Here is a 24,993-nt window from a genome sequence, read left to right as displayed (position 1 = left end):
CCTAACGTTTCCTTTTCGCAGATGAGGAAACTAAGGCCCAACAGGTACAATCACTTACCCAATCGAGTCCCCCAGCTCGTGGCTGAGCCAGAGTGCAAACCGATTACGGTCTGATTTCAGAGAGTGCGCTCTTAACTCTGTTCTACCGTCTTTCAGGGCGGGGCTACCGCACGCACACCTGCAGGGGACGCCTTTCCCTCGGTGGCCCCGAGCGCGTGTGTCTAAGAATCTTTCTGCCTCCGCAGTACCCAGCCTGGTCCTCGGCACATGGGTCATAGGAAGTGGCCAGCTGAGGGACCCACGAAGTGGGAACAGGAGGTTATTATTCCTTCTCTCATATTCCAAGGAATGAGGCCATCGCTGCCATTTATTTATTTATTTGTTCCTTGTTTTTGTTTTTAAATCTGTGATGCGCCATCAGGAATCATTTCCGCTTCTGCCCCCAGTGAGGCTCTTAGCACTGCTCCCCTCTCAGCCAATGGAGAGCACCGATTCTGCCAGGGGGCTGTGCTTTTTGGTCAGCCCTGCCCCACCCACCCACCCTGCACACAAAAGCAGCATAATTGACTGTCTTAAAGGAAGCCGAGCCTCTGCCAGCTACGAGCTGGCGAGAAGAAAATACCTCGGGAGGCACAAGCTGAGACAACGATGACCCAAGACGAAGCCGCGGCCGAGCAGGGGGGAGTCGACCGCTAACTGCAAGCCTTCCCTGCCCGCCGCCCCACCATCCCTGGACAAAAAGCTCCCGTCTGCGCCCGCCGCGTTGCTCTGGGTGACCTTCCTTGGATGCAGAGTTCGCCCTGAGCGCATCTTCCTCGGATGCTCTGAAGGCCCGGGAACCGAGGTCTGCAGGCGCCCGGGGCTCGTCTTTGTTTGCGCTCACCCGGGAGAGGCCGCGGAGGTAGCCGGTACTCGCACGGAGGTGAGTCCACTTTCTCCCCGCCCTGTTGAGGAAGATCGTCCCTCATGTTTCTGGGGCTGCAAACCCGGCTTCTGGCAGATGGGCTGGTGGGAGCGGAGAGCCAGGGTACTTGGCGATTCTTGGAATGGCAACACCTCCATTTTTTTCCCCACGCGGAGAAAACCATCCGCCGCGCGCGCGCACACACACACATACACACCCACAAGGTTCACCTCGCGTGCCCACCGTTCACCTGGAAGGCAGAGGATTGCACCATTTCCAGGCTATGTTGGGAGATTAGGCGGCTCAAACCCTCAGCCCCTCTCTGGGACGCTTCCTGCGAGACCAAAATGTACAAGTCCCAACTCTGTGCGTTTCCTATTTATAACGCCGTGAGCGGATTTGGAAAAAGGATTTGACAGAAGTGCACGTAAAGGCTTGCCTATGGGGTGGGGAGGAAGGGAGATGGTTACAAACAAGAGATGCCTCCTCCTGTGTCTGAACTTGTATGCGAGGGGCTGATAATTCAGCACCACGGCAGAAAGGACCGCTTCTCAGCTTCCGCTCGCTGCCTCCTTATTCGATGGTCCTTGAATGTGAAGTGGGGACCAGAGGGCGGGAGTGTCCAGGGCCCAGCGGGACCCACCCACATCCCGGCATTTAGAGGATCGTGGGGCAGACATGTGAGGCTCCAGGCTCGGCTGTGGGTAGGGTAGCGGGGGTGGCCCTTTTCGGGGGACTGAGGCCACACTCAGCTCAGGAGAAGGATACAGACGCAAAGACCACTCCCTTCATAAAGAAAATGAATTTCTACTGACGCGAACTTTCCCTTGCGGTAAGGTTCTGGCTGGCGGTTGCCCATAGCATCAGGAAGAGATCTCTCTTCTTCCCCCGCCCCCCGCCCTTCCGTACTGCGTCTTACTGTCCCTCCTCCATGAATGAGTGACGACATCCAGGGCAGTGACAAAATCGAGTGAGAAACTCACTGAATGGGGGAGGGTCACATTTTAGACACCCCCTCTCTCCTACCTGGCCCCCACCCTGCTCCCTCTGAGTCCTCCCCCTGAGCCCCAATCCCAAAGGCAGACCCACCATGCACAGGGATTTCCGTCCAGCGCGGGGCTTTGGAAGACACACCCAAATAGAGAGCCACCCAGCAGCTTTAGAGAGGCAGCTGCGGCGTTGGGGAGGGGGTAGGGCTGGATGCGGGACCTTAGGTGCTGGAGAGTGCAGATGACAACTTAATCTCAGCTCTGCGGACGTTTGGGGCCAGATCATTTTTGATTAAGGGAGGACCATCCTGGACACTGTAAAGCATTGAGCAGCATCACTGTTCTCCACCCACTTGATGTCAGTAGCGCCCCTCTCCCCTGCATGTGACAACTAAAAACAGACCTCCAAACATTACCAAGTGACTGGTGAGGCGGGAGGCAGCATCACCCCCAACTGAGAACCACTGGCTTAAAAGCACAGAACCTGTGCTATTCATTGGGTCATAAGATCTTGGGTGTAATTCCAAAAGGGATGTTAGAGGTTATTTCTGGATCCAGTCTTTCATTGATAGACAGGGAAACTGAGGCAGGGGAGGTCTGCCATGCCCCAGGGCATGTTCATGTTCATGCCCCAAGTTCAGTCTCACTCAGCAGTTCTGACCACACTCCCAGACAGCCCAGCACTTAAGCCACCATCTAGAGCACTAACCCCACCCCATGCCTGCCCCCACCTGGTTCCTCACAACATTAAAAACAAAACTGGCATTTTGTGGTTAGTGAGAAATTACTATCCTGATTTCCAACCCCAGGCACTTTCTCACTGTCTTTTTCAGTTCTAGGGTCAGGTTATCAAGACTTGATTCTTCTTAGGGGCATGGGAGTAGCAGACAGAGGGGCAGGGGAGGTAGGCCAGAGCAGATAGAGGTGGTTGGGGTTAACTAGGTCCTGTCTGAATGTCAACCCTGGCAAGGAAACTTAATTATATCAGTCATTAGCACTTGAGGATAAATGACTTTAATTGCATTTGTGGCTTCCTAGTTGAAGTCCAAGGTAAGCGAGGGCAGGTGAGCCATGGGGAAGGTGGATTTCAGAGCTTCACTGGGAGGTAGTTTATAACTGGAGGCTCAGCCCCTCCTTTGGGTTCCAATTCCTGACCCACCCACATGGATTTTCAGCTCTCTATGTCTCTGTTTTCTCACCTGTGACATGGAAAAGCCTCATGGGTCCAGGCAGTGATTCAGTAAGATGACAGACACAAGTGCTCTTTGCAGATGGATCTCTGAAGTTCTGTGCATGGGTGGGGAATTGTCATTAGGACGATTGTCTAGTAAACCCTCCATCCACAGCTCTCCTTCAGGATTCACCCCTGCTTCAAGTCGGCACCTCTTCCCAGCTCTCATGGGAACCACCGAAGCCACACTCCGGATGGAGAACATGGATGTGAAGGAAGAATGGCATGACGAAGCTCTGCCCAGGTATGGCTCCCTGGCCTGCGTGTCAGCTGTGGAGGGCGTGGCCTGGCTGACACTTCTCCCAAGCATGGTACAGATACCCCAGTTGACCCAGCCAAGTTCATAATTGGTATTTGCTGACTTAAGATGGATTTCCCACTTCCCCCCGCCCACCTCTGCCAAAATGCTAAAATAGCTCCCATTTCCACACTCTTGTAAGAATTCGAAACATTCTTCTATGAAGAAAACCATCTTATGGACTATTGGGCTTCCCTGGTGGCTCAGATGGTAAAGAATCTGCCTGCAGTGTAGGAGACCCAGGTTCCATTCTTGGATCAGGAAGATCCCCTGGAGTAGGAAATGGCTAACCACTCCAGTATTCTTGTCTGGAGAATTCCATGGACTGAGGAGCCTGGTAGGCTACAGTCCATGGGGTCGCAAAGAGATGGACATGACTGAGCAACTGACACTTTCATGGGCTGTGATAGTCTTCTTACCTGGGTTCCCAAGAATCCAGGTAATAGTGTGTTTTTATCTGCAGCAGCATATCCCCGCTTAAAATTGCTGGGTCAGATGTTCATTCCTTGAAAACTCCGGGTTTCAGCCTCCACATGCTCCTGCCACTCTCCCTCCTTCGCGCCCTCCAGCGCCTGCTGCTCCCTTCCTGTTCCTTCTGTGCTGGGCTGGCTCTGATGTTCTGACTTTGCACTGGCTGTTCCCTCTGCCAGGCGTGCTCTTCCCCAGACACCTGCCTCCCCTGCCTCCTTCAGATCTCCACCCACTGGCCACCTTCTTAGAGAGGAACTCCTAGCCCTTTAATTACCCCCTCCCCTAGTTCTTAAATTGTTTCCTTCCTATATAACAGCCCTCCAAAATATCCATGTCCTAATCCCTTCCTGGAGAATGTTCGTTAATGTGGCAAAAGGCACTTTGCAAATATGATTGAGTTAAGGATCTCAAAATGGGGAGATGACAATCCTGGATTGTTGAGGGGGAGGTCCTCAATGTAATCACAGGATTCTGTATAAGGTAGTGGTCCCAAACCTGTTTGGCACCAGGGACAAGTTTCATGGAAGACAGTTTTTCCACAGACTTGGGGTGGGGCAAGGGAATGGTTTCGGGATGATTCAAGTGCGTGACATTTATTGTGCACTTTATTTCTATTATTATTACATCAGCTCCACCTCAGATCGTTAGGCATTAGATCCCAGAGTTTGAGGACCCCTAGTATAAGAGGATGGCAGGGGACTTTCCTGGCTGTCCAATGGTTAAGACCCCAAGCTTCCAGCGAAGGGAGTGCAGGTTCAATCCCTGGTTGGGGAAATAAGATCCTACATGCCTCAGGGCACAGTCAAAAAAAAAAAAAAAGAAGGTTTGTCGACAGGTGTAGGAGATGTGATGATGACAGTAACAACTTAGAGTCATGGGAGGAAGAGGCCACCCGGCCAGGGATGCAGTGCTGGTTTCTCCAGGAAAACCAGCCTCATGAAACTGATTTCAGACTTACTTCTGGTGTCTAGATTCATAAGAGAATATATCTGTGCTGTTTGAAGCCACTAAATTTGGAACAATTTGTTACAGCAGCCACAGGAGACTCATACAATCTAATTCGCTGACTATTCCATACACTTGTTTACAATCTGTTCTCCATGATGGATCCCATGAGAACAGGGGCCTTTGGTGTGATCACAGGCATACAGTTGGTGCTCAGTAGATACGGGTGAATGGATGACAGTCATTAGTAGGAATGAAAAATCTTAAGAAGGGAGCCGTGTGTGGCTGAGGTACTTGTCTCTGTTTTCTCCTCCAACAAGGCATTAAGTAAGAGGAAATATCATCAGCACAGGCTCCCCCTGATTCAACTGCTCATCTCCTTCCCATTTTTTTTTTCTTGGCCATGCTGCACAGCTTGCAGGATCTTAGTTCCCCAACTATGGATCGAACCCATGTCCCTTGCACTGCTATGTGGATTCTTAACCACTGAACCACCAGGGAAGTCCCTCCCTCCCACTCTTTAAAAAATATTTATTTATTTAGTTGGCTGCATGGAGTCTTAGCTTCGGCACACAGACTCTCTAGTTGTGGCACGTGGATTTGGTTACCCCAAGGCATGTGGGATCTTAGTTCCCCGACCAAGGATCGAACTCATGTCCCCAGCATTGCAGGACAGATTCTTAACCGCTGGATTGCCAGAGAAGTCCCTCCCTCCCACTTTAATGCAAGGAGTTTATCCCAGGGAAATGATGCCCAAGAGTTAGTTGCATAACCATCTGGGAAGGAAGGTCAACGAGACTGGGCACATTCACCCTGGAAAAGAGAACTTGGGTAGGAGTTCCAGCTCCAGAAAGTCTCAGTGGGTGAGGGTGCTGAGGGCAGAACTAGGCTGAGGGACAGGCATGAAAGGTTTGCGTCTAATCTAGGCTCTTTGGACTCAAATGGCCCCATATGTGCATAGTTTATACGCCCATCCTTTCAAAAGCAGAACAGGCTGATGGGGGAGGTCTAGAGCTTCCTGTCAACCTGTCCCAGGAGAAGCCGTGATGTTGAGGGCATTACCCCCTCATTTGAGAATCTTGGGCTTCTTGGCAGTCTAGTCCTTTTCACCCCAATCCTTGTGGTTCATCTTTTTTTTTTTTTAATATTTATTTTATTTATGTATTTAGCTGCCCTGGGTCTTAGTTTAGGCATGCAGGATCTTTAGTTGTGGCATTCAATCTCTTAGTTGCATCACGTGGCATCTAGTTCCCTGACCAGGGAGCGAACCTAGGCCTCCTGCATTGGGAGCTCAGAGTCTTAGCCACTGGACCACTAGGGAAGTCCCCCTTGTGGTTCTTAAAGAATAGATGCCCCACATCAGAATAACCAAGAATCTCTTGTCTGCCCAGTACCATTGTCTTCAGGAAGACTTAGTGTGAGAAGGAGATGGCAACTTCATTGGAGTCAAGCTCCTCTTCATTCACCGTTAGAATGTTCTTTGTTCTACATTCCCCTGTGAAAGTCTTTCTCTTCAACTCAATACAAGGAGCACTGTTGCCTGGATGTGTAGAAAGGGGTTTCATGGGACTTCCTGGTGGTCCAGTGGTTAAGACTCTGCACTTCCAGTGAAGGGAATGCAGGTTTGATCCCTGGTCGGGGAACTAAGATCCCACATGCTGTGTGGTTTGGCCAAAAAAATAAAATAAAAAAGTTTTTAAAAGGAAAGGGATCTCATGATACCTGGCAGTTTGGGTGAACTAAAGATCATTTTTCTAACTTTTTATTTTGTATTGCGGTATAGTGATTAACAATGTTGTGACAGTTTCAGGTGAACAGTGGAGGGACTCAGCCGTACATAGTCATGTATCCGTTTTCCCCCCAACTCCCCTCCCATGCAGGCTGCTACATAACATTGAGCAGAGTTGCCTGTGCTATACAGTAAGTCCTTGTTGGTTTTCCATTTTAAATATAGCAGTGTATACAAAAGTTTTGGCAGGGGCTCCTCCCATGGCTAGAAATGCCCCAGAGTGGGCAAGAGCCGGCCACCTTGAGGAGCTGCCCCTCATCTGTGGAAGGTCTGTTTTGTCCCACAGAAAAGGCGGAATTAGATGGGGTGACCTCAGCAGGTTCCTTCCAGCACCAAGCACTCTGGGAGTTTAGAAACATCTCCAACCAGTCTCAGCATCGCTTGCCCTGTGGTCCCATGAACTCTGACCTCCACTGAGACCAAAGCGTTCCCAGGTCCAGACTTCAAAAACCTGATTTAACCCCACCTCCCCAGGTGGCAAACTCCAAGCCTTCCTGGACATTAAAAAAAAAATTCTCTGATGACAGCACAAAACTCACCTTGCTCACTCTAGTTTTATTTCAAGCGACACAGCGGAAACAAGATGGCACAAGCTGTGGAACCAGACGCCAGTGGGTTCCAATTCCAGTTCTCTGATGGGCTTGTGCGGCCCCCTCAGACAGCTCTTTGAGCATCTCTGTGCCTCAGTTTTCCTACCTGTAGAATATGGACAGTCATTCCTGGCTCACAAAGTGGTTTGAGAATTTGATGCTGCCTGCAGCATCATTTTTCTTTTCCTCCTTTTTTACGTATTTATCTTTTGGCTGCACCTCAGAGGTAGACGGGATCTTAGATCCCCAACCACGCACCCCCTGCAGTGGAAGCTCAGAGTAACCACTGGACCATGAGGGGAGTCTCAACATTATTCTTTTTTTTTTTTAAGTTTTCTTTGGTATGGGCCATTTTAAAGTCTTTATTAAATTTGTTACAATATTACTTCTGTTTTATGTTTTGGTTTTTTGATTATAAGGCCGGTGGGAGTCTAGCTCCCCAACCACAGGGATTGAACCCTCAGCCCCTGCATTGGGAGGTGAGATCCTCATCACTGGACCCCCAGGGAAGTCCCAGCATCATTGTTATCAGCTTGTATCTCCTTCACTCTGGTTCCTTTTACCCATCCCCCACCCCCCAATAAAAGAGACCCTCCTCTCCCAAGCCTCCTTGAGACAAAGTGGGGCTGACTGCAGCTGCACGTGTGAATTTCAAGTGAGATTCCCCAGCTGCAAAGGGCTCCTCTCCCCCATTCAGTGGTTCAGTGTTCACAGGATAAGTGGCTGGCTGTGCAACCCCGGGTTGGGTCGGGAACATGCCTTCGTTGAGGCACTGTCCTCCTCATTCCGGGAGGAGTGAGTAAAGCTCTTTATATAGCGTCCAGATGCAGCCCAACATAAGCACCTCTGTCTGAGTCAGACAACCCCTGATTCTATTCCTTCCAGCACACTGATCCCTTCCTGGGGCCTCTCCCAGCTTCCCCTGGGTATGTCCGGGCATGCAAACTGTGCCTGTTTTCTGCAGTGTCTTTCTGCACTTCTGCAGATTCCCATGGACTATAGCTGAGGGCTGCCTGGAGATGACCCATTCACTGCCTTCTTTGCCCATCCATTCATTCTAGCGATGTGCACCAACTGTGCCAGGCTGTGGGTGAGACTCTGGGGACACCTGGCAAACAGGAGAGCTGCCCTCATGGGGTGCTGGAAGAATAGGGCAGAGACAGGTGGTCCCTTATAACCTCACCAGCCAATGGAAAACTGAAGCTGGGTTCTTGGCACCTGGAGCAAGCCTGGGTGGGGTCTGACTGGGTTGGGGAGGTTAGAGGAGGAGCTGACCTTGAGTGATGAGGGGGGAACAGGGAAAAGAGGCTGAGGGTAGCAATCAAGCATTCCAAGCAAAGAGAGCAGCATGTGCAAAGGCCCTGGGGCCAGTGGAAGCAGATTGAGGGACTGAAGGAAAGTTGGATGGGGAAACTGAGGACCTAGGTGGGGAGGGGTTTGGCTAGCGTCTTACAACTAAGGAGGTGGGTGCAGGATTAGGTGTCTCAGCCTGTGGGTTTTGTTTGTAAATTTTTTTCTTTTTCAGGGGGCTTTGCTAGGTCTTGCCGCATCTGGGCTCTTCATTGTGTTTGTAATTTTTTTTCCTTTCCTTTATTGGAGTATAGTCAATGATGCCAACCAACAGAGGATGAGATGGTTGGATGGCATCATCGACTCAATGGACATGAGTTTGAGCAAACTCTGGAGGATAGTGAAAGACAGGGAAGCCTGGCATGCAGCAGTTCATGGGATCGCAAAGAGTCAAACATGACTTAGCAACTAAACAACAACAAATAGTTGGTTAACAATGTTGTGTTAGTATCTGCTGTGCAGCAAAGTGAGTCAGTTATATGTATACATATATTCACTCTTTTTATAAATTCTGTTCCCATATAGGTCATTACAGAGCATTGAAGAGAGTTCCCTGTGCTATACAGTAGGTCCTTATTAGTTATTTATTTTATATATGGTAGTGTATATGGGCTTTCCCAGTGGCTCAGTGCCAAAAAAAAAAAATTCTGCCTGCAATGCAGGAGACACGGATTTAGTCCCGGGGTTGGGAAGATCCCTCAGAGGAGGGCATGGCAACCCAATCCAGTATTCTTGTCTGAAGAATCCCATGGACAGAGAAGCCTGGTGGGCTACAGTCCATGGGGTTGCAAAGAATCGGACATGACTGAAGCAACTGAGCCCACCCAGTATGTATATGTCAATCCCAATCTCCCGATTTATCCCTCTCCCTTGTAACTTTTTATTCTGACATAGTCCCAAGCTTAGAAAATAAAAATTATAAGAATGGTGTAAGGAATATCTGTAAACTTTTACCCAGATTTGCTTACTCTTGAGATTTTATTGATACTTCCTTTACTGCTCTCCCTTCCCCTCCTCTCTCTGTCTCTCTCAGTGTCTGTCTGTCTGTTATCTGTCTATCTACCTTTGCTCAGTCTCTGTCTATATGCACCCATCCCTGCACAGGGTAGGCCAAGCATGCTCCCTCTCCGAGTTCAACGCACACACAGCGGTGATTGCATGTTGTCCAGCTCAGCAGTCCTAAAAACTGTCAGGCAGGAGCCGTGGGTTTAGGGCAGGAATTGATGGGGCGCCCTGAGCGTCCCCTGTCCCCCACCCACTCCAGCGTTTCTCTTTCCTGAACTCTAGCGACGCTGGGCTGTCACAATAGAATACGGCACACGGGGCAGCTTCAACAGCAGGTGTTTATTCTCGCACAGCTCTGGAGGCTGGGTGTCTGAGATCATGGTACCAGCAGGGCTGGCTTCTGGTGAGGGCTCTCTTTTTGGCTTCTTGTGACATGGCGTTTCCTCTGTTCTCAGTGGTGGAGAGAGAGCTTTCTCATGGCTCTCCCTCTTGTAAGGCCACAGTCCTAAGGGATCAGGGCCCCACACATTTTTTTTTTTGACTGCTTATGTGGGATCTTAGTTCCCCAATCAGGGGTCGAACCCCCACTTTCTGCAGTGGAAGGGTGGGGTCCCAACCACTGGACCACCAGAGAGGTCCCAGGGCTACACACTTTTGACCTCCTTCAATCTCAATTGCCTCCTAAAGACCCTGTCTCCAAACACAGTCATAGTGGGCGTTGGGAGAACACAGTTAGGTCCAGAACATCCTGTTTGCATCTGCTGAGCCAGCGTTACTGCCAGGGGTGAAGTGAGGGATAGGGAGCGAGGGCTGGGAGGTCTGTGATTCTGCTCACAACCCCAGGCTTTCTTTTTTAAAAATATTTCTTTACCTTGCCAGGTCTTAGCTGTGGCTAAATCTGTAGTTGCAGCATGTGGGGTCTAGTTCCCTGACCAGGGATCGAACACAGGCCTCCTGCATTGCGAGTGTGGAGTATTAGCCACTGGACCACCAGGGAAGTTCCCCTACAAGGCTTTCTGATCCAGCCGAGGTGATGGTGCTGGGGGAGACCAGAACAAGATGAATGCGAAAAGGTGTCAGAAAGTGCAGAGAAGGGTAGATTTATCTGAGTGACTGAAACCACCAAAGTTGCCTATAATTTTTGAAGACCTCTCTGCAGTTCCCTCGACATAGGTTTGCAAGAGTCCTATTATAAGCCCTGGAGCTACTAGTCCAGCTTTGAGCCTCGTAAAAGCCTACTTAATGCTCAGAATTTTTGCTGTTACCCTGCACCAGAGGTGGCTGTGGATCAGGCAGAAGTAGAGACTGGGAAGCCCTGGAGGGGAGACTGAGGCAGCGTGGCCAATCTGAAGGCCATCGAAGCCCTGGAGCACTGTTTGGGAAGCAGTGCTCAGTCGTGTCTTACTCTTTGTGACCCCATGGACTGTAATCTGCCAGGCTCCTCGGTCCATGGGATTTCCCAGGCAACAATACTGGAGTGGGTTGCCATTCCCTTTTCCGGCAATCTTCCCAACCCAGGGATCAAATCTGTGTCTCCTGCATTGGCAGGGAGGTTCTTTCACCACTGAGCCACTTGGGAAGCCACTTGGGAAGCAGGAGGCATATTCAAAGGTCCTGGGGCCCACAGTTTATTCCGAATTCCTTTCTTTCACACTATGAATAACATTAAGACAGAGTCTAGGACCTGAGGGTAGAACTAGGTCTAGGGGCCACCTCTGAAGCCAGAACTATTGCAATATCAGCTGATTCTGAGTGACAGGTATTTCTTGATTTTGGCCTTTCCCCACCACTTGCAAAATGTGCCCTGACTCAACCTTTCCTTCAACAGACCCTTGCTGAGGGCTGCTTCTTCCAGGGCCAGGCCTGTGACTCACCAAAGCAAGAGAGGAAGAGGCAGAATGTAGGGGTGAGGTGGAGGTCAGGTTCAGACAGGGTCTTCTGGAGGACACTGACCCTGCCTCAAAGGCTAAGCAAATTTCACTGGGCAAAGAAAGCAGGAAGTGGCCCCTCTAGTCAGCGGGGGCAGGATGTGCAAAGGCATTGGGACATACAGGACCTTGGCATGGTAGGGACTGCAGTATGTAAGAGAGCCTGGTTAGATCACAGGTGTCAGGTTGGAGGGTTCACAGACGTCATGTCCAGAAGGAACGCCCACAAGGGAAATTTGGATAGTGCTTTAACAAAGTACCACAAACTGGCTTAAAACAAGAGACATTTTCTCTCACAGTTCTGGAGGCTAAACATCCAAAATCAAGGTGTCAGCAGGGCCATAGCTCCCTCTGAAGGTGCTGGGGAAGGATCCTCACTGCCTCTTCCTGCTTCGGGTGGTGATTGGCCATCCTTGATGTTCTTTGGCTTCTAGATGCATCACTCCTTGCCTCCATCTTTTTTTTTTTAAGCTTGTGTTTTATTTTTTAGTTTAAAAAAATTTTTTTGGCATGTAGTTGGTTTCCAACGTTGTGTTCGTTTCAGGTGTACCGCAAAGTGAGTCAGTTATATGCATATATGTGTATCCACTCTTTTTTAGCTTCTGTTCCCATATAGTCATTACAGAGTACTGAGTAGAGTTCCCTATGCTATACAATAGGTCCTTATTAGTTAGCTATTTTATGTATAGTAGTGTGTATGGTGGGATAGCATCACTGGTTCAATGGACATGAACTTGGGCAAACCCCAGGAGATAGTGAGGGACAAGGAGGCCTGGCGTGCTGCAGGCTATGGAGTCACAAAAGTCAGACTTGCCTTAGTGACTGAACAACAGCAAAGTATGTACATGTCCATCTTAATCTTCCTATTTATCCCCCCACTTACCCTCTGGTAACCATAAGTTTATTTCCTACGTCTGTAACTCTTTCTGTTTTGTAGATAAGTTCATTTGTACCATTTTTTTAGATTCCACATATAAGCAATATCATGATATTTGTCTTTCTCTGTCCGACTTACTTTACTCAGTATGACAATCTCAAGGTATATCCTTGTTGCTGCTAATGGCATTATTTTGTTCTTTTTTATGGCTGTAATATTCCATGGTCTATAGGTCCCACATCTTCTTTATCCATTCATCCATCAGTGGGCATTTAGGTTGCTTCCATGTCTTAGCCATTGTAAATACTGCCGTAATGAACATAAGGGTGTATACATCTTTTCAAATTTTGGTTTTCTCTGGATATACGCCCAGGAGTGGGATTGCTGGATCATAGGGTGACTCTATTTTTAGGTTTTGAAGGAATTTCCATACTGTTCTCATAGTGACTCACCAACTTACATTCCCACCAACAGTGTAGGAGGGTTCCCTTTCCTCCACACCTTCTCCAGCATATATTGTTTGCAGGCTTTTTGATGATGGTCATTCAGACCAGTGTGAGGTGGTACCTCATTGTAGTTTTGATTTTGCATCTGCCTCCATCTTCCCATGGCCCTCTCCTCTGTGTGTGTGTCCAAACTTCCCTCTTCTTATGAGCCCATCAGTGAGTCTCGTATGACTTCATCGTAACTTAATGATGTCTGCAACTATTCCAAATAGGTCACATTCCTAGGTACTGGGAGATCAGACCTGAGTTACGTTTTGAGGGGATGCAAGCCAACCCACGCCAGAAGGATTAAGCCACACTGTACACCTGGTGGAGTCGGGGGACCCCACTTTTCACATGGGTTTCCCAACACAGAAGGCAGGTGCTACATGGAGCCATCTGGATCCACTTGGAGTTTGTGAAGAGGTTTCAGGTCTGCAGAAGCTGAGATCTTTCTGATGCTTGGGGAATAAACCCCAGTACTTTGGCCTTGTGATGTGAAGAGCTGACTTACTGGAAAAGACCTTGATGCTGGGAAAATTGAAGGCAGGAAGAGAAGAAGGCGACAGAAAGTGAGATGGTTGGATGGCATCACCGACTCAACGGACATGAATTTGAGCAAGCTCCAGGAGTTGGTGAAGGATAGGGAAGCCTGGCATGCTGCAGCCCATAGGGTCACAAAGAGTCAGATGGAACTGAGCAACTGAACAACACTTGGCCTTGAAAGCTGCAGCACTGTGGATCAGAGGGGCTGGTGCACATGTGCAGACTGGGCACAAGGGGGCAGTAGTGGGCAGTGACTGGACTCAGCTCAGCCCGTGTGAATGGTTCAGACCTCCCTACTCTCCCTGGTTTAACCTTGGTTTCCTCCTCTGTGAAACGGTCTTCTCCCTGCCTCAGGGATGCTGTGAGGAGCAAATAAGATGAGGCATTTCAACAAGATGTCAACATTTCAACACAGGGAGTGTCCTGCCGTGGGGTAGATGACGGTTCTAGCTGATTCTAGCACAACAGGACTTCAGCCTCAAACTGACGGGGGCAGGGAAGGTAGAGTCAATGAAAAAAAGGAACTAGAAGGAAATTCAACATCCAGGTGAGCAGGGGTGGTGGACAGTCAGCTCCTGGTGGTGGTTACCATACAAGGAGGGCAGATCTGATTCAAGAACAGACTGAAATCTAGGCTTTTTGTGTCTCATCTCTGATTTGACAGCGAGTTAAAAATGTTGTGAAATGCTGTGTGGGCAGGACAGAGCTAGCGGCGGTTCATCAGCTGCCAGTCTGCAATTTGGGAGCACAATTTCGGGTAACCTTGCAAGTAGGTGGCATGCCACCTGTCCTCTGGAACCCTGGACGTACTCGTGATTACCAGCTGCCCTCCCCATGTTCAGAGCATGGGTGTCAGCTACAGACCAGAGGTGCAGAGCAATGTGTACATGAAACGGGCATGGGAGTTATCTTATCTCAATCTGAAAGGAAGATGCCTCTTTAAAACCTTCTGACTTAATCTGAACCTTGTTTTTTGCTTTTTTAAATGGAGGTGAAATTTCCATAATACAAAAATAGCCATCTTAAATGCACAACTCATCTGTTGTGCAACCATCAACTTTATTTAGTTCTAAAACATTCCATCACCCCAAAATGAAACCATCCCCATCAGCAGCCACTCCCCATTTCCCTGGCAACCACAAACCCACTCTCTGTGTCTGTGGATTTGCCTGTTTTCTATGTCTCATATAAATGGAATCACACCCTGTGTGTCCTTCTGCATCTGGCTTCTGTCACCGAGCGTCCTGTTCTCAGGGTCCCTCCACATGGTAGCCAGTGATAGTGCTTTTCGAAGCTGAGTAATATTCCAGTCTGTGGATGGACCCTGTTTTGTTTATCCACTCATCACTTGATAGGCATTTGGGATGTCTCCAGTGTGATCACACTTCTGTAAAGCATTTAGGTATGAGTTTTTGTATAGATGTGTGTCTTCATTTCCTTTGCACCCCTGCTTAGTTTTGACTTTTGACCTCCATGAGAACAGGGCGTCACCCAGTTCATCCTTTACCTCCAAGACCCACCAATACTCCTGGAAGATAGTGGTTACTCAAAGAATATTCAAAGGATGGTGAATGGGAGAAAGGTGGGCGGGGTGGGGGAAGGGTGTGGAGGAAGAAGCATGATTAGATTCCATCCTGCAGAGGGTGCCAGCTCATGCCCTACAAAGAACAGAGGCGATAGAATAAATGTGTCCATGTTGTTGTTCAGCCACTAAGTTGTGTCTGACTCTTTGCAACCCCATGGACTGCAGCACACCAGGCTGTCCTTCACTATCTCCCAGAGTTTGCTCAAGGTTATGTCCATTGAGTTGAGGATGCCATCCAACCATCTCCTCCTCTGTCGCCTCCTCCTCCTCTTGCCCTCAATCTCTCCCAGCATCAGGATCTTTTCCAGTGCGCTGGCTCTTTGCGTCAGGTGGCCGAAGTATTGGAGCTTCAGCTTCAGCATCAGTCCTTCCAATGAATGAATTTAAGGGTTGATTTCCTTTAGGATTTACAAGGGACTCAAGAGTCTTCTGCAGCACCAAGATTCGAAAAGAAAAGAAAAAACGCCCTACTGTCCTTCTCCATCAAAACAGTTCCCCGTTTTGCTGAGCTGGCACTGCTGAGTTGTAAAGATGAATTACCGCTGCAGTGCCTCCCTGAGTCAGCAGGCCCTGCAGCTGGAGCCCCTGACAGACCCGTGTGCTCTGCAAACCCTTCTGCCTGAGTATTTCCCTGGGGAGCAAAGGAGCCGGAGCACATGGGTCAGAATCCGGCAGAGTGAGCTCTGGTCCAAAAAACAGTCTGAGCATTGCCAGGAAAAGCAGGTCCTGTTTTGCAAATTCGTGCTCCACCAATTAAAGGGGGCACAGATGCATAGCTGGCTGCCTTTCTCTTTTTAAAATTTTACTTTTTAGTAGCTTTAGATTTACAGAAAAGTTGCAAGAATATTACAGAAAACTTCCAAACACACACCTCCTGTAATTAACATCTTACATGAGGCTGATACTTATGATACAATTAATAGACTGGTATTGACACATAATTATTAACCAAAGTCCACAATTTATTGAGATATCCATAGCAATTTTCTCCTAATATTCTTTTTCTTTCCTAGGATCCCACCCAAGACCCCACGTAACATTTAGTCATCATGTCTCCTTAGGTTTCTCTGGGCTGTGACAGTTTCTCAGACTTTAAAAAAGAAAAAGATTTTTTGATGTAGACCATTTTAAAATTCTTTATTGAATTTGTTACAACATTGCTTCTGTTTTAAGTTCTGGGCCAGGAGGCATGTGGGATCTTAGCTCCCCTGACCAGGGATCGAACCCTCGCCCCCTGCATTGGTAGGCGAAGTCTTGACCATTGGACCTCCAGGGAAGTCCATCACAGACTTTCCTTGTTGTTGATGCCCTTGACGCCTTTGAGGAGGACTGGGGTCAGAGATTTGGTAGAACTTCCCTCCGTGGGAGTTTGTCTGGTGTTTTTCTCATGGTGACACTGGAGCGCTGGGTGTGGGGGGAGGACACAGGTGAGGAGCCATCTCATCCATCATCTTGGGGTGCCTGTCATCAGCATAACTCTTCTTTGGTGTTGACCTGGGTCCCCGGGCTGAGGTCGTGCTGGTCAGGTGTCTCGACTGTAGAGTCACACCTCCCTTTTCCCATACTGTCCCCTTTGGAAGGAAGTCACCGTGCCCAACTCATGCTGACAGAGAAGTTACTCTCCATCTTCTTGGGGCTAGAGTATTTACATACATTTTTTGAAATTCTTCTGTGCAAGAAAAATTTGTCTCTTCTCCCCATGTTTATTTATTCAGTCACTTGCTTACTTCTATATGGACTTGTGGACATTTTATTTTGTACTTTGAATCACCATCCAATACTTTATGATATATTTTGTTGGTCAGGCCTGTCCAGCATGGGCCATGGAGAGCTCCCTCAGTTGTCTGCTATGTCTGTCGGACAATTTCTGGCTCATCAGAGACCAAATCCTGTGGGGTCAGCCCATGAAGAATGCTGCTTATATTCCAAATATAGTATAGATGAGACCTTCCTTTTCTCTGGGCCCCAGCTTTTACTATCCAAAAAAAAGGTTTATGGGACTTCCCTGATTCACCTTCCAATGCAGGGGGCAAGTGTTCCATCCCTAGTGGGAGAGCTAAGATCCCACATGCGGCAAAAAAAATCAAAACGTTTTTTAAAAAGGAGCAATAGTGTAACACATTCAATACGTGTGTATGTTAGAGGCTTCAGTCATGTCTGACTCTTTGCCCTGCCATGGACTGCAGCCTACCAGGCTCCTCTAGCCATGAGATTCTCCAGGCAAGAATACTGGAGTGGGTTTCCATACCCTCCTCCATGGGATCTTCCTGACTCAGGGATCGAACCCAGGTCTCTTGCATTGCAGGCTGATTCTTTACTATTTGAGTCACCAAGAAAGCCCAACAAATCGTCCACATCAAAAAAAAAGTATTAAAAAAAAGCTTAATATTTGTTAGATGATCTGATGAGAGCCCTCTGGCGCTGATGGTTTGTGATTTTCTGTGCTCATGAACAGATGTATTTTCTCCCAATGATTTCCCAACACTAAACAAATTCTGTTGCTATCATTCTGTCTGAACTCCACGCTTCTGCGGCTGGACTTGTGGTGCCTGGTGGCTGGTGTCCACTCCCGGCTGGGTCTGCAGGCCACTCCCAGAAGAGACAGGGATGGACTTGCTTGGCAGCCCCACAGAAGACACGTCCTGTAAGTTTCCATGTGTGCAGAAATGGGCACATGATCTGGGCTCTGCCCAGGACTGTAACTGTAGAAATGTCAGAGGCCATGCCTCCTGGGTGGAATGTCACAAAAGGAGGTTGTTCAGCTCCAAGGCCTGTAGGGAAAAGCAACTGTGGTGGTGACACAGAGATGTGTGTGGAGTCAGTGTGTGGTGTTTCTGTATGTCCTTGAACTGGTGGCTCAGCCTCTCTGTGCCTCCAATTCCTTATGTACTAAATGCAGGTAGTGAGCCTTCCACAGAAGGGGTATACAAGGATTAAATGAGATGGTTTATGTAAAGTGCCCAGGGGAATGCCAGGCATAAAATCAGGAGGGCTCTCCTGCCCTGAGCACTCAAGAGGGCTCATGGGTCTGAGGACCCAAAGGCCAAGACTTTGAAAACAGGGGGTCTAGGGCAGCCAGATGGGCTACCTCAAACACATGTTCTCCTCGATGGCATCTCCTGGCAGAGTCCTGGTGAGAGCTCCCATTCTGCCTGCATCTCCCCCATGCAGCCCATCACAGAGCCCACCCTAGAGAGGAAAGATTGCCCAGAGACGGACAGCCACATCCCTGATGTCACACAGCAGCGAGTACCAACTCTGCCCACCCCCGTACCATACTATGCCCATGAGCCAGGTAGGGACATCAAGTTGTCCCAGTTCTCTGGGGCCAATCTGTATGGATCTGAATGGTTCGTCACCCTAGAGTACCAGCCATTTTTCCCACCTGAGCATATATTCTCTGCCCTGTGTTGTCACATCCCCACAGGGTGACCTTGGGTGACTCCCTTCTCCCCTCTGGGCCTCCACTTCCCACTTCTGTAAAACGAGGGGTGTGTGGTAACAGTACCTCACTTCCTAGGTGTGACTGCCTCAATGATGGCCCCCAAAGGTATCCAGATTCTAATTCTAGGAAACCACAAATGTTCCCTCAGGTGGCAAAAGCAATTTTGCAGATAGGATTAAGTTAAGGAACTTGAGGGACCTCCCTAGTGGCTCAGTGGTAAAGAATCCACTTGCCAATGCAGGAGACATGGGTTCAATCCCTGATCTGGGAAGATCCCACATGATGTGGAACAACTAAATCCATGCACCGCAACTACCCAGCCCACACTCTAGAGCCTGTGCTCAGCAACAAGAGAAGCCACCTCAGTGAGAAGCCTGCGCACCGCAACTAGAGTAGCCCCTGCTCGCTGCAACTAGAGAAAGCCTGCATGCAGCAACAAGACCCAGTGCAGGCAAAAATAAATAAGCAAATAAATTTTTTTTTTTTTTTAAGAAACTTGAGACAGGGGATGTGAACGTTAATTGTATAGAAGCCAGCTACATGGTCAAACACAATTCTAGATATTTCCATTGAGGGAGTTTTCTAAATGAGATTTATATTTAAATTCATGCACTTTGAATAAAGCAGATTGCCTGTCATTGTGTGGGTGGGCCACATTTAATCAGTTGAAGGGTTCAAGGTGTGGGGGCGTCGGGGCAGGGAACTCAGGTGTGATTCATCCTGGGGCAAAATTCCTCTCCAACTGTGAACCTATGAAATCAAGCAATTTCTCTGCTTCTAAAATACAAAGGTGAGACAGGCACAGAATAGATATTCCCACTGCAAATGGGAGAAATTGGAAGGATGAAGGGGTCACAAGTCCCAGCGAGTCTGAAATTTGGCAGGGCAAATTCCACTAGATTTTTTTAAAGGCAAATTCCATTAGTTTTAAGGCTGAAGAATCATCCTCTTTGGTTCAATGCCCTTTCCTCCGGGTCCACATGGTGACATTCCTGCCTCTGTGGTTCCCTGCACTTTCAATCTTGCAGTCACCATGCTGTGATCCACAACCTGATCCCACCAGCAAAAGCAGCAGTATTCTTTTAACATATTTATTTCTTTGGGTGGGTTGGGTCTTAGTTGTGGTGCACAGGCTTCTTTGTTCCACGGCACGTGGGATCTTAGTTCCTGGAAAAATGAATGAATGAAAATAGTCACTCAGTCATGTCCGACTCTTTGCAACCCCATGGACTGCAGCCCACCAGGCTCCTCTGTCCATGGAATTCTCCAAGCAAGAATGCTGGGGTGGGTTGCCATGCCCTTCTCCAGGGGATCTTCCTGACCCAGGGATTGAACCCGGGTCTCCTGCATTGTGGGTAGGTTCTTTACCGTCTGAGCTACCAGGGAAGCCAGAATCAAACAAAATTCCCTGCATTGAAAGACAGATTCTTAAGCAATGACCACCAGGTTAAGCAGTATTTTAAATCAAGCACGCCTGATTCACTGCTCCCAACACACTTCCCCTGAAAAAGGCAGGGTAAGTTGAGAGGACTGGGGTCATATCCCTGGGAAGGTCCCTGCCTCAATGTCCCCATCTGTAAAATGGGTAATATTTCCCATCACACAAAGTCATGGTGAGAGCAGGAAATTATGCCAGTGCCTCACATATAGCAGACACTCGGTAAACATGACTTATGGGTTTGTTTGTTTTTTTTTCATTTTATTTATTTATTTATTTTTGGTTGTGCTAGGTAGATAGAGTGCCTGATGAACTATGGAATGAGGTTCGTGACACTGTACAGGAGACAGGGATCCAGACCATCCCCATGGAAAAGAAATGCAAAAAAGCAAAATGGCTGTCTGGGGAGGCCTTACAAATAGCTGTGAAAAGAGGAGAAGCGAAAAGCAAAGGAGAAAAGGAAAGATATAAGTATCTGAATGCAGAGTTCCAAAGAATAGCAAGAAGAGATAAGAAAGCCTTCTTCAGCGATCAATGCAAAGAAATAGAGGAAAACAACAGAATGGGAAAGACTAGGGATCTCTTCAAGAAAATCAGAGATACCAAAGGAACATTTCATGCAAAGATGAGCTCGATAAAGGACAGAAATGGTATGGACCTAACAGAAGCAGAAGATATTAAGAAGAGATGGCAAGAATACACAGAAGAACTGCACAAAAAAGATCTTCACGACCCAGATAATCACGATGGTGTGATCACTGACCTAGAGCCAGACATCTTGGAATGTGAAGTCAAGTGGGCCTTAGAAAGCATCACTACGAACAAAGCTAGTGGAGGTGATGGAATTCCAGTTGAACTATTCCAAATCCTGAAAGCTGATGCTGTGAAAGTGCTGCACTCAATATGCCAGCAAATTTGGAAAACTCAGCAGTGGCCACAGGACTGGAAAAGGTCAGTTTTCATTCCAATCCCAAAGAAAGGCAATACCAAAGAATGCTCAAACTACCGCACAATTGCACTCATCTCACATGCTAGTAAAGTAATGCTCAAAATTCTCCAAGCCAGGCTTCAGCAATATGTGGACCATGAACTTCCTGATGTTCAAGCTGGTTTTAGAAAAGGCAGAGGAACCAGAGATCAAATTGCCAACATCCACTGGATCATAGAAAAAGCAAGAGAGTTCCAGAAAAACATCTATTTCTGCTTTATTGACTATGCCAAGGCCTTTGACTGTGTGGATCACAATAAACTGTGGAAAATTCTTCAAGAGATGGGAATACCAGACCACCTGATCTGCCTCTTGAGAAATCTGTATGCAGGTCAGGAAGCAACAGTTAGAACTGGACATGGAACAACAGACTGGTTCCAAATAGGAAAAGGAGTTCGTCAAGGCTGTATATTGTCACCCTCCTTATTTAACTTATATGCAGAGTACATCATGAGAAACGCTGGACTGGAAGAAACACAAACTGGAATCAAGATTGCGGGAGAAATACCAATAACCTCAGATATGCAGATGACACCACCCTTATGGCAGAAAGTGAAGAGGAACTCAAAAGCCTCTTGATGAAAGTGAAAGTGGAGAGTGAAAAAGTTGGCTTAAAGCTCAACATTCAGAAAACGAAGATCATGGCATCCGGTCCCACCACTTCATGGGAAATAGATGGGGAAACAGTGGAAACAGTATCAGACTTTATTTTTCTGGGCTCCAAAATCACTACAGACGGTTACTGCAGCCATGAAATTAAAAGACGCTTACTCCTTGGAAGGAAAGTTATGACCAACCTAGATAGCATATTCAAAAGCAGAGACATTACTTTGCCAACAAAGGTTCATCTAGTCAAGGCTATGGTTTTTCCTGTGGTCACATATGGATGTGAGAGTTGGACTGTGAAGAAGGCTGAGCACCGAAGAATTGATGCTTTTGAACTGTGGTGTTGAAGAAGACTCTTGAGAGTCCCTTGGACTGCAAGGAGATCCAACCGGTCCATTCTGAAGGAGATCAGCCCTGGGGTTTCTTTGGAAGGAATGATGCTAAAGCTGAAACTCCAGTACTTTGGCCACCTCATATGAAGAGTTGACTCATTGGAAAAGACTCTAATGCTGGGAGGGATTGGGGGCAGGAGGCAAAGGGGACGACAGAGGATGAGATGGCTGGATGGCATTGCTGACTCGATGGACGTGAGTCTGAGTGAACTCCGGGAGTTGGTGATGGACAGGGAGGCCTGGCATGCTGCGATTCATGGGGTCGCAAAGAGTCGGACACGACTGAGCGACTGATCTGATCTGATCTGATCTGAGGCCTTCATTGCTGTGCAAGGGCCTTCTCTAGTTGCAGCAAGCGAGGGCTATTCTCTATTTGCAATATGCAGGCTTTTCACTGTGGTGGCTTCTCTTATTGCAGAGCACAGGCTCTAGAGTGCAGGCTCAGTAATTGTGGTGCTTCGGCTTAGTTCATCTGAGGCATGTGGGATCTTCCCAGGTCAAGGATTGAGCCTGTGTCTTCTGAATTAGCAGGCAGATTCCTAACCACTAGACCACAAGGGAGGTCTGTAACTTGCGTCTTTATAATTTTTTGCCAAAATGCATATTTCTATACCGCAGTGTCTCTCGAAGCAGTCTGACCTGTTGCTTATGGATCAAGAGATTCAAAGTGAAAAAAAAAAAAATATGAGATTCAAAATGAAAACAAAAGGTAGTCCAAGGATTTCCCTGGTGGTTCATTGGCTGACTCCAAGCTTCCAATGCAGGGGACATGGGTTTGATCCCTGGTCAGGGAACTAGATCCCACATGCTGCAAGTAAGACCGATCAAAGCACAATCAAATACATAAATAAAAATAAATACTTTTAAAAAATGTGGTCCACTTAATTATGGATCTATGAATGTCATCCAATATAAGAGAGGGGCGAGATTCTCCTTGATGTTGTTCAGTCGCTCAGTTGTGTCCAACTCTGCGACTCCATGGACTGCAGCACACCAGGATTCCCTGTCCTTCACTGTCTCCTGGGGTTTGCTCAGACTCATGTCCATTGAGTTGGTGAGGGACTCTCTGACTCGTTTATTGATTTTGTCTTCAAAGGCTATGTAATGAAACGGAGAATTTCTGGGGTCTCTGGAAGGTCAGCCTCTTTTCCCAGAGCTGCCTTTGGGGGAGGGGGTGGCTTTCCTCCCCTTGTAAACCCCATAAGCCTGAGGGGTTAGCTCTGCTCCAAGGGCTGTTAGATGGTTTTAACCCCTTGGGGACAGCCCAGGAGGTGAAACCACCTTTTATAAGGAGACCAGAGTCCAGGCTAAGAGTCTTTAGGAGGAAGTGGTCCAAACCATGGGGAATATCCACCCCCATGGGCTTCAGAGTGACATAGCAAGATCCTGCCTCCCTGTGCCTCAGTTTGCTCATCTGTCCAATGGGTCAGTAGCAAGGTTGCAACTGACTCAGCAGTAAAGAATCCACCTGCCAATGCAGGAGATCCAGGAGACACAAGAGACACGGATTCGATCCCTGGGTCGGGAAGATCCCCTGGAGGAGGGCATGGCAACCCACTTCAATATTCTTGCCTGGAGAATCCCATGGATAGAGGAGCCTGGCAGGCTACAGTCCATGGGGTGGGAAACAGTCAGACATGACTGAACACATGTATCTGTCTAGAGAAGTCAGAACATGAAAATGTGGGCTAGGGCCTGGCCTGTGTTATGTGATCACCAAAAGTTAATTGTTAGAGTCATACATCCCAGAAAGGCAAAAAGCAGAACTCGGACATTCTCCATCAGCCTTAGCGAGAAGGAACAAAAGGCGCAGATACTGGCAGATCTGGAGCTCAATCTGGAGACCAGGCTGCCTGGGGTCTAATCTCCATGTCATTGTTTGACCTTGGCTCAACTCACCTGTGAGTCCCATTTTGCAGATGGTAAAACTGAGTCAAGCTCAGAGCAAGGTGGCACTGCAGGGTCACAGAGCTGGTGGGTAGCAAGGTCAGGCTCTGAACCCAGGACTGTCCAATGTCCAAGTGTCTGCCCTTGACCTCCGAGCTGGATGGTTCCATTAACTGCTGCTGTGAGAGGATGTTGTCTGATTTCTAAGCACTCCCCACGGAAGGGCAGAGCAGATCTCTGTAGGGTCTGGAAAAGGAGAAGGGGAAGAAAAAACAAGCGACTGGTTTTGCTTTGACTTTCCGTTTTCCCTTTCCCCCACAGCCCCTCCCAACACGCTGAACTTCAACGGGGCTCATCGTAAGCGAAAGACGCTGGTGGCCCCTGAGATCAACATTTCCCTGGACCAGAGTGAGGGCTCCCTGCTGTCAGATGACTTCCTGGACACCCCCGATGACCTGGACATCAACGTGGATGACATTGAGACCCCTGATGAGACTGACTCACTGGAGTTCCTGGGGAACGGCAATGAGCTGGAGTGGGAAGGTGAGGTCGGTCGCTTACCGTCCCTACCCAATCCCCAAATCAGACCCCAGTGCTCCTCTCAGCTTCTGGGGCCATCTTGCCAGAGTCCCCCCCCCCACCTTCCCAGAGGTTCAAGGTGGGCAGGGCTTCTTTTGTTGTTTTTTGGGGGTTTTTTTGGCCATGCTGTGTAGCATTTTAGTTCCCAGACCAGGGATGGAACTTGTTCCCCTGCATTGGAAGCATGGAATCTTAACCACTGGCTCACCAGGGAAGGCCTGGGGCAGGGCTTCCAACCCAAGACTCCCAAAACAGGCCCTGGGACTCCACGTGCATTCTCTCGTGGACTTGTGGACTTTGCTGGGAGACTTGTCTTTCACCCAATTCACTTGATCAAAAGTGATCAAGACCAGAAGGAGGGGCCGCCCCCTGATTCCACAAGTGTACGTGAAGTGAGTCTTGATTGCCATGTGGAGGTAGGGTAGAGAGGGCAGGGATCCGTCGGGAAAACACGGTGCCTGCCTGCTCTCAGGGCAGTCAGAAAGCAGGGCTCTGGGTAACAGAACAAATGGACACAAGGTAATTGCACCTGGTCGCTGGTGCTGTGGGAGAAATAGGTGATGGGAAAGGGTAGGGGGGCTCATTCGGGCAATTCAACCCTCCCAAGGGACACTGGACCACATTTGGGGGCATCTGTGGTTGTCACAACTGGGGGGATCCTGGCA

General features: G+C 48.4%; 1 protein-coding gene across 1 annotated transcript in view; it reads left to right on the top strand.

The window, feature by feature from the left end:
• Window positions 1–3,291: 3,291 nt before the first annotated feature.
• ATCAY (ATCAY kinesin light chain interacting caytaxin) overlaps window positions 3,292–24,993 on the top strand; it is a 36,179-nt gene continuing 14,477 nt past the window's right edge. The window contains exons 1-3 of the mRNA XM_014478273.2: window positions 3,292–3,368; window positions 17,579–17,637; window positions 24,071–24,292. Of these exons, the coding sequence (XP_014333759.1) occupies window positions 3,292–3,368; window positions 17,579–17,637; window positions 24,071–24,292 (358 nt within the window). The remainder of the gene's footprint in view (window positions 3,369–17,578; window positions 17,638–24,070; window positions 24,293–24,993) is intronic.

Source organism: Bos mutus, chromosome 7 (assembly GCF_027580195.1).
Source record: "Bos mutus isolate GX-2022 chromosome 7, NWIPB_WYAK_1.1, whole genome shotgun sequence".
Lineage (NCBI taxonomy): Eukaryota > Metazoa > Chordata > Mammalia > Artiodactyla > Bovidae > Bos > Bos mutus.
Note: the sequence above shows the minus strand (reverse complement) of the source record. Positions and strands in the feature narration are given on the sequence as shown.